Source organism: Haemaphysalis longicornis, unplaced genomic scaffold (assembly GCF_048455015.1).
Source record: "Haemaphysalis longicornis isolate Haplotype H1 unplaced genomic scaffold, Haemaphysalis longicornis Haplotype H1 scaffold_2, whole genome shotgun sequence".
Classification (NCBI taxonomy): Eukaryota; Metazoa; Arthropoda; class Arachnida; order Ixodida; family Ixodidae; genus Haemaphysalis; species Haemaphysalis longicornis.
In genome coordinates, this window is record NW_027526295.1 from 39,850,425 (window position 1) to 39,860,109 (window position 9,685).

Consider the following 9,685-nt stretch of genomic DNA (forward strand, 5'->3'; position numbering starts at 1 on the left):
ATAAAGGGGTTTGGTTGCCTTTTTTTCTAATTGCGTCATCCCCTCCCCTGACGGCGAGATTGAACGTAATAGTTTTGCATTCACGTCTCTCATTTGATGTCTGTCGCATAACGAGTGCGTGGACACGGTGTGCTACTTTTTAAGCTATGTTGATTGCTTGTGAAGGATGCAGGCTATTATGTTAGGTATTCAATATACCAAGAATGTAATATTAACAAGGTGAATTGAGTTACAAAGTGTGACATAAGCTTACCCGATCTATGACTTCAATAAACGAAAACGGAAAGTATTCACCTCTACCTATTTTAATCTCCTCAACAAACTAACGGGGAAAATTGTCACATAAGTAATATATTGCTGCAAATGTGCACAGCGAGAAACAAGTCCACAATTTTTCATGAGTTTCGTAATTCCCCTGTAAAAAAATATATTGTCTATAACCACCCATAATGCAGAGCCAAGCCACCGGGTGTGTTAACACCGGTGATATATTTTGTGATATGCGGCACTTACAGCGAGGTAGCAGTTTAAAGTGCTCCCGAATATTCATAAAACCCGTCATGTGTGTATAGCTTTTGGGTAATGCGGTAGTGAATACGGGGACAACGGGAGCCGCAGTGGATATAAATACCTGAACCTAGGCAGGAGAAGGAAATTTAATTATCGTCTTAGCTAACCCTAAATGACGATGAACATTCAGGCGTTTTGCCGCACGTTTGATTGTAAACTAATTGCATCCAAATGACTGCACCCTTAAATTAAAATCAAGAAACCAATATCACTTTAGTGAAATATGCACCAGGGGAGGCAGTAAATGATTTTGATTAACCACAAATTGTTTGATTGAGTAAATTTTGGATTCTAATTTGCGCAAGGCCGCTTAAATGCAAAAAGCACCAAAGGAAAGTTATTTCATGAGAACAAAATGACAGCACATGTATAGCGTTTGAATAAAAATAAGCTAGAAGGGAAACAAAAGGCAATGAAAATGACTGGTTGAAAGGCCCAGGTTGTCAGATGCATGATTAGAAATGATATGCAGAATTTGACATCATTAAGAAACTGAAAAACGCGTTTTACCGAAAACTTGGGTTTGTCTCCTGAAAAGTACGATGCGTTTTGTGAAATATCTTGGCTGTATAGTTCCGTAAAGTGCTTGCGTCGTGTTGTGTCAAGTGCATTGAGTAGAATGAGTATGTAGATTACGAATAGGCCGTCTCCACACCCGCTGTTTAGGCGTCTTGGTGATCCAGTGAGCAGGTGGGAGTGTGTTACACGTGAGTGGCGTATCCGTACCATTAAAAACACAACTTTCGTGTGTTTGTTGTGTATTGTCCCAAGCGTGTTTTTATTACGTGTATCTGTATGTCTTTTCAGTTCAGTGTGTATGCCATGTTTTACGTTGGTGTTGTCTGATGTGTAGCTTCAAGTCAGTGTGGTCTACCGTTCTTATGTCTACTGTGTTCCTTAGTGCCGCAGCATCGGCCCTCTCATCGGCCAACTCATTGACTGTGATACCACCGTGCACTGAATCCACAGGCACAGGCTCGCTGAGATTGGATGCATATTCTTACATAAACGACATAAAAACAGAATCGCCGACATAATTTTGAAGATATTTTGAATGACAATGCACGCACCACACTCAGTGAATCTGCAAGAAAGATGGAGTTAAAAATGTGGTGGTCGAAAATTGTTAAAACATAAAATATGCCACAAGCTTTCGCCATAAAAACACGGGTATTTACATTCATAGTTTTACATGCATTAAAGTTGGGCCTATGTACTGCACAACAGACCGTGGTTGAAAGTGTGGACGCATCACTGAAAAATTCTTCAACGTCCTATTCGTTCGGCAGATACATGGAATGCTATAAAATGCTAGTGTTGCGTACCGTATTTCCTCAAACTAGGTAATAGGGAAATCACATGACACAGGGCGAAGGTTCCACGTGGCTACATTATCAATGACAGATGTTATCAAGGTGTCTAAAAACGGCTCAATGTCATGAAGCCTTCTCACTCCCCTTGACTAAGAAAGGCGCGTAAATGAATGGGTGAATAAACTGATCGTGGATATGGGTGTGTCGTTTATTATTCATTTCAGAGGATGGTGAGACATGGATGGAAATTTAAAAGTACATAGTGCATCGACGTACTTGCGCTGGTACCCTAAGCCCCATCTAGTGCAGCTACCAAGCCCACAGTGCCTTGTCGCTAATTTTGTCGATTGTTTTTGTCCTGGTCATTCTGTACTACTGTTGTTATCGGGAGACATTGAAACTAACCCTAATCCTGAAATGACAGAAGTCTTCATGGAACTTCGGAAAAGTAGCGCTGGTAAAAACAAGCTGATATGCGAAGTTGAAGAACTGAAGCAGCAGATCCTAACAACTGGCGAAACGTGGTCAGATCTAGACAAGCGCATGAGTGAACTAGAACGTCACTAACAAAGCATTTTGCTCTTGCGAGGTGACATCGCCGCAATTCAAGCCGACCGGCTTTATTCCAGATGACTTGAAAATGAGCACGGTCGTTCCCAGCTACAAGTAAGGTGATAAAAACTGTCCGCTGAACTACCGGCCCATTTCTCTAACAACCTTCCCCTGCAAAATCATGGAACATGTCATTTACTTTAAACTTTCTGGACTCTAACCATTCTTTCACCCTATCCAAAATGGTTTTCGGAAGGGATTCTCTTGCAAAACACAATTAGAAATCTTTCTTCACTACACGCATGCTAACCTTGACAACAACTTGCAAACTGACGTTATCTTTCAAGATTACGCAAAATCATTCGACACAGTTCCCCACCAACGACTTATGCTAAAATTATCCCAGTTAAACTTAAGCCCAGATGTACTAAACTACATTGAAGCGTCTCAAACTAATCATTCTCAATTCGTCATGTCATTAACAAATCTTCGAAGTGTCTCAAAGCAACATCAGGCGTACCGCAAGGTTCGGTTCTTGGCCCCCTTCTATTCCTAATATACATTAACGACTTACTCCTCAGCGTATCGAAAAATCCGCATGTTTGCGGATGACTGCGTAATCTATCAAACAGTAACTAACCCTCACGACCAAGTGGTCCTTCAGCAAGGACTTAACCGCATTCATGAATGGTGCGATAAGTGGCTTCTACCTCCTAACCCAAATAAATGTAAGCTTGATTCCTTTTCCCACCGTAAAAATCCCTTTCTTGTTTCATATCAAACCGCGAACTTCACTGTACAGTCACAATGACCCTACATATATCTAGGCGTCACATTGTCTAGCAATCTTACTTAGAATGCAAATATTACTAACGTCATTTTATCCGCAAACAAAACACTTGGCTTCCTAAAACGTCACCTACGCCATACGCCCCCGTACGCAAAATTGCTCCCTTACCAGGTTATCATCAGATCAACGCTTGAATATGCATCCGCCATAGGGAACCCGCCCCAAACATATCTCATAAATTATCTTTATTCTGTTCAAAATTACAACGCCCGATTGATTCATTCCCTGTACTCCTACAACATTAGCGTTTTATCTTTCAAAGCACCATCCGGTTTATCACCACTCTCTGTCCACCGCCGTAACGCCAGCCTTTCTTTATTTGATAAAATGTTTCATTCTTCAATAATAGTAGCCTTACATCATCCCCCCGAGATACATTTTGATTGATTGATTGTGGGATTTAACGCGCCGACGCAACGCAGGCGATGAGGCGCGCTGTAGTGGAGGGCTCCGGATTAATTTTGACGACCTGGGGATCTTTATCGTGCGCCGAAATCTCGTACACACGGGCGTTTTTGCTATTCGCCTCCATCAGAAAAGCGGCCGCCGCGGCCGGGAATCGAACCCGCGACCTCGTGCTCAGCTGCGCAACGCCTTAGCCACTGAGCCACCGCGGCGGGTCCCGAGATACATTTTACACCGCACCGGCCATCCACTTCAAGTGTCGCGTTATAGTACCAAAACTGTCACCTTTTCAGCTTCTTTTTTTCACCGTGCAGCCAAAGATTAGAACGACCTTCCCTGCTACATTGTTTTCACCACTTGCCCATAAAACTTCATAGCAAATGTCAGTAGTCACCTGTGTTCATAAACTAATGCGTTTAAATGTGTTTTTTTTCTGTATACCCACCCATTATTTAATACCCCCAGTGGGGTCCTCCAGCAAATAAAATTGAAATGAAATGATATGAAATGAAATGAAACCGCGAGCCTTCTAGACTGGCGAAAACCTCCAGTTTAAAATGGTTTATAAGCCTCATAACAGTGATGTGGCATGACCTTGAGAATACTGATTGTTTTTACACATTTTTGTTTTAGTTATTTGGTGTTTGGGATGAACGTCAGTTTCTGATAAAAAAACTGTGCCTAATTACTAGTATTCTTTTTTGGTAGGAGTAGTGATAGCATTGAGATTCACGCTTGGATCTGACAGCATCCTGCGTTTTTTGAGGACACAACCCATGAGCTTTGAATTGGGTTTAGGTGAGAACCAGTTTCATCCGCCCAGCAAGCTAGGTTTTCCACACCAAGCTGGACTTGACTATCCCATATTGGCATATTACATGACTTAACAGATATTTCCACGTCATCTACCTGCATTGAACAGAAAATGGTTGAATGGTTTGTGGCAAGCCCTTTCGGAGCGAGTTCATCTCCAATATCAACAGTGTGCAGTTGAGAATTCCGCCCTGTGGCCCGCAACCCTCCTGCACGTTAATCTTAAAGACAGAATTCGGACACGAAAGGTCCGTTATATGATATACCGATTAACTTTAGTTCGCTGAGGATGCTATTCCGCCCAGCGGTCTCATACGCCTTCTCAATGCAAAAACGTCGTTGCGCAAAACTGTGTATGCACGAAAGTATCCTTCATGAATGATTGAAGGCTCACGAGTTGAACATTGGTAGATCGTCCCAGCCTTAAGCCTGCCTGGCATCTCGAGGGGACCGTCATACTCCCAAAAGTGCACGGGTGTACTACTGATGGTCTTCTCGAGAAGCTTGCATGGGCAGCTTGGGCCAATGGCGATGGGACAATACGTTAAAGGTGCAGAAGGTTCCCTCCCTTTCTTTGGAACAGCCACTGAGATGGCCTCCCACCAACATCCCGGAAGGCGCCCAAAAAGCCATAATTTATTGTTTGGTGTAGTATCGTGTCAACTGTGTCTCCGTGGAACTGTTGTTTCATAGAGTATGTAATGTCAGCACCGGAGCTGAAGGCATAGAAGTGCTCAGAAATACCCGCAGCTAATGAACTGAAAATGGGAAGTTAATAATGTGTTTGGCTTATTATTATCGCATAAAAACTTCTTTTCATAGGATGTTTCGTGTTGCATGGATGTATGCGCAGTGTGCAGAACTGCGAACGTGTTGGAAGTGTTGTGCGAGTGTGGTAGCACGTTCTTCAAGTGTGCCCTTGTAGTGGTTACCAAGGGCAGCCTATGTGTACGTTTTCCGTATTATGGTCCCTATAAGTTGCTGGTGTCTGTGTATGAATTTATTTTATAAAGGAGCGCCAACTATTTCGTTTTGCTTAAGGCGCACGCCCTTCTGTTGTGATTTTGCCCGCTTAACAGATGTGATGTTATTCGACGTGGGGTACCGACGAAGGATACCCCATGCCTTGTTCCAGGCAAGTCTTGCCTTGTTCCTTGCCTTGTTCCGTCCCTTGTGCCATGCCTTCTTCCATGCCTTGTTTCGACAAAGGATACCTCATGCCTTGTTGGCTGCACGCGTACCGACTATATTCCACCAGGGCCTAATTATGTTGCGCGGAGCACCGCATGCCTGCGGAATTGACTTTTCGGCGGCGTCGAGGATGTGCGCCGTAACGAGTTGGGTAGCCTCTTCAATGTGAAGGTGTTCCGTGGACGTGTGGTGAAGTTTAGATGTTTCTCTAGATGTATTCGAGTTCGCTCTTGCCTTCGTGAACATTTTATGGGATGGGGTGAACCGTCTATGCGTAAGCCTATGTATAGAGGCGTGGTAGTAAAGCGGTCACTACCATATGGGTTTGTGTCCACGTCCCGCTGAAGACGCGGATAAAAATTGCAAAGCCCAAACCTACGTCAAGATTGGACTAAGTGTTGTGTCCAAATTTGTTGCGTGTAGGCTGTTTTTTGTTGAATATGCATGCTCCCGACAATGATAACAAATTTTGACTAAGGTGATCTCGGGCATCCATGTGGGAAGAGCCCCAAAGGCAATCATGCGCATTAACGTCAGCTATAAGGCGGAAGGGTTCGGGTGGCTGATCTATCAGACCCTAAAAATCAGGACTCGAGAGCTTGAAGTTAGGACGGATGTTAATCGAGCATACAGCTGGTAATCTCAGAAATAATATAGTACGAATTGCTACAGCCTCAAGGATGGTGCTTATGATGATGATGGCACTCCATCCTAATGATTACGGGGGAGAATGGCCACACCGCCTCAGGAGTCGGTGCAACCACCTCAGGCCTTTCTAAATACCATGTAACTTTTTAGGAAGTTTGTCTGTTTGATATTGAGAAATGTTTCTCGAGACACATCACACTTGGTTGACTGGAGAGTAAAATTTCATAAACATCAGCGAGATTCGTAAAAACACTTCTACAGTTACACTGAAGCACTGAAGGATATTTTTCCTTTCCAGTATTCATAGTTTGTAGCAACTAGAACAAATGTCTGTTTACGTATCGTATTTGGAGGCTTGGACTCTTGGAGGAAGATTTGTACTCTCTCTATTGACCTGGATACCGCCGCCCGTTCCTTTCCGTTCCTTTCGCTGCGATGCAGGCAGGAATGGTCCGACGTCCATCTAATTGTCAGACATCGGCGGTGTCTGGTGGCCCGGGCCTGCTAAACAGGACACCCGTTCGGGTGACCTTATTTTCCGCTCTTACCCCTGTGAGCGTCGGGAGCAGAACCCGGTTGGTGTAGCAGTGGGGCACGGATGGGAGCTTGTGCGCCCCCCGTGTTCATGTCTTTAGAGCCTTCAGGTGTTTTGGGAGCTGAATTAGTGGTGACGGAAGGGGCAGAATCGCTCACCACTGTGTTGGTGGACACCGCAACCACTGCAGGCTCTGTAACCGGTGCGGCACCAGGTTTGGCTGCCGATAGCAACCCATCGGGGGATACGGGCAGGACAGTGCCTCGCGCCAATGCGTCGCTGCAGATACCAGGCACCGCTCCGTCCACTCTCCCCCCTCGCCGCGAGCTGAATCGGCGTAACTTTCACCGTCTTTTGGGTTGTCACGGATGAAGCACTGGGAGCTTGAGTTTTCCAGGACGCGTATCGCTGCCGTGTCTATTCCGTTTGCATGTACAACAACGGCGTGGACTTCGCGTATATGTTCTTACTTGACAGCGGAAAAAACCTGCAATCACGGGTTTGGGAAGGTTGGAGCAAGCGCATGTAGAGATGATATGCTTTGTTGCGATTTCATGGTTATGTCTGCGGACTGCAACTTGTCTGATAGCTGTGACCCATGGGTCCTGTGGGCTCTCCAGCAAATCAGAGTCAGTTTTAAATGCGAATGCATTTCTTAGCCGCGGGTTGTCTTGCGTCGTTGAGCGGCGTGCGCCTAGCAACAGCTGTGGCGCGCGCCTAGGAACCGGAGCAGGTGCGGAGTAGCGGAGGGCAAGAGGAGAGGAGGAGCGCGCTCGGCGTGTGAGGGCGCTCGCATCGCGGAGCTCGGGCGGAGTAGCGGAGAGTGAGTGGAGAGGAGGAGCGCGCTCGGCGTGTGAGGGCGCTCGCATCGCGGAGCTCGGGCGGAGTAGCGGAGAGTGAGTGGAGAGGAAGAGCGCGCTCGGCGTGTGAGGGCGCTCGCATCGCGGAGCTCGGGGCGGAGAGAGAGCTCGCGCGCGGGCTGGCGCGGGTCTCTGTCTCCTTTCCGCGTACCCCGCTCCGCTCGCTGCTCTAATAAATGCAGGGAGCGCGCGCCTCCCTCCATGACTGCTTGCCGACTGGCGCCTTGATAGCGATGGAAGTCGGTGAAGTTGAATCCCTCGCGGCAACGATACCGCAAAGAAGAATTCGTTGCACCCAATGCATTCGCATTTCCGCACGATCCCCTTCGGGGAGGTGGGGGGATTTTTTTTTCGTTTCTGACGACTAACTCAGATATGACAGCTCGAGAGTTGTTCAATCGTCTATGGTGAGGTATCTTGATTTCACACTCACCAACCAAGGTCTCTTTAAGACGAATATTGACTTGAACAAGCATTGCCCAGGGAATACGTTCCTTGCATTGTAATTCTTGTCCATTACTCTCTTGATAAACGTACCGATGAGGGACACTGATTTCGATGTTACGGGGTTGGACTTGTCAGCAGATTCGATGATAAAAAACAAGGGAAGGTGTCATGTTCCGCAAATGGTTGCTCAAGGAGTGGTGGATTGTTGACTTTGGTGTCGCCACCACTAGACGGCCGATCTTCGGATTTAGATAATTTTGACTTAATGCCCCACAGAAGCCGGCTACAGGGTTCATTTCTCCTCGAGACTTACCCTGTTACTTAGAGAGGTTATGGGGCGCTGTGCCTGGTATACAGGGAGGTAGCCCGTCGGCCAGAGCTTGAGCAGGGCTCTGATTGTCGCCGTTTGTGGTTTCCCTCCCTTCGCCTATAAACACCTCGCCATGGTTCGTCACAGCTAATTTTCGGGGGCTCATGGTCTGCGGTTTCTCTTATACCGTCACCTTAAACACACAAGGTGTCCCGTGCGGGGGATAAACCAAAACTGTGCTTACAAACCTACACATTTTTACAGTGGTCATTATACATTAGAGACTAAAGTAATTTATTCAATCTTTGGCGATAGTGTAGCCAAGATACTGCCACATGGTGGGACGCTTCGGAACGGCTAAACGTTTTTGTGCTTTAACAGGGCACCTCTAAAAAGAAATGTATGTCCGAAGCACAAATAACTGTTAAATAACCAAATCATTTTGTTGAGCCATATTGGTTTTTGAGTGACGAAGATGTTTTGCATTTCAGAGACGACTGAGGTGCACAAGGAGCCCGTGGACGTGAAGGATGAGGACGACTTCCACAAGGGACTAGAAAATGCAGCAGCCGAACGCAAGCTCCGAAAGAAACTAGGCCGTGCTGTCCGGGTTGTTCCCGCAGGGGCCCCGATGCTGCCGTAATTGAGCGGCTGCACAGAACCAAGCCCACGATTCAGCGAACAGGGATGAATAATCAGCAAAGCATGATATTGCTGGAGTCGCTGGAATGACACGCTCTCAGCTGAATGCCTTTGAATAACTCTGGGTTTTTGATATTTTGCTTTCGCTATAACTCCACACCTAACGACTTTCGGCGTTCTCGTTTTACTTAAGTAAAATACGAAGCATTGCGGGATACTGTTGTGTTTCCTTGATGCTTTACGTTATTTATGTCTCGTTGGAACGACATCACGTAACCAAGAGGCCGCTTCAAGAGAATCAGCAATTTTTTTTCAACCTAAGTGCCGTAATGAACCTCATATCTTTTTCGTAAACCCACTCACGAGGGAGTGTAAACATCCTATTACATTTCTTAATAGATAATAACCAATAAAAGGTCACCGAACGCAGCTCATTGTGGTGGCTATTACTTATAGAGTATTTCTAAGAGACTACATTGTTGATAAGCGCCAAGCTCTTCCGTCGTAAAGCAGTGCAATTCTAGACGTTCTATAAGCCCAAGAAAACTT

General features: G+C 45.9%; 1 protein-coding gene across 1 annotated transcript in view; it reads left to right on the plus strand.

Moving 5' to 3' along the window:
* The window catches only part of LOC144167068 (uncharacterized), a 29,317-nt gene extending 19,886 nt beyond the window's left edge, over window positions 1-9,431 (plus strand). The window contains exon 5 of the mRNA XM_077696460.1: window positions 8,986-9,431. Coding sequence (XP_077552586.1) covers window positions 8,986-9,137 — 152 coding nt within the window. The 3' untranslated portion in view covers window positions 9,138-9,431. The remainder of the gene's footprint in view (window positions 1-8,985) is intronic.
* The last annotated feature ends 254 nt before the right edge of the window (window positions 9,432-9,685 follow it).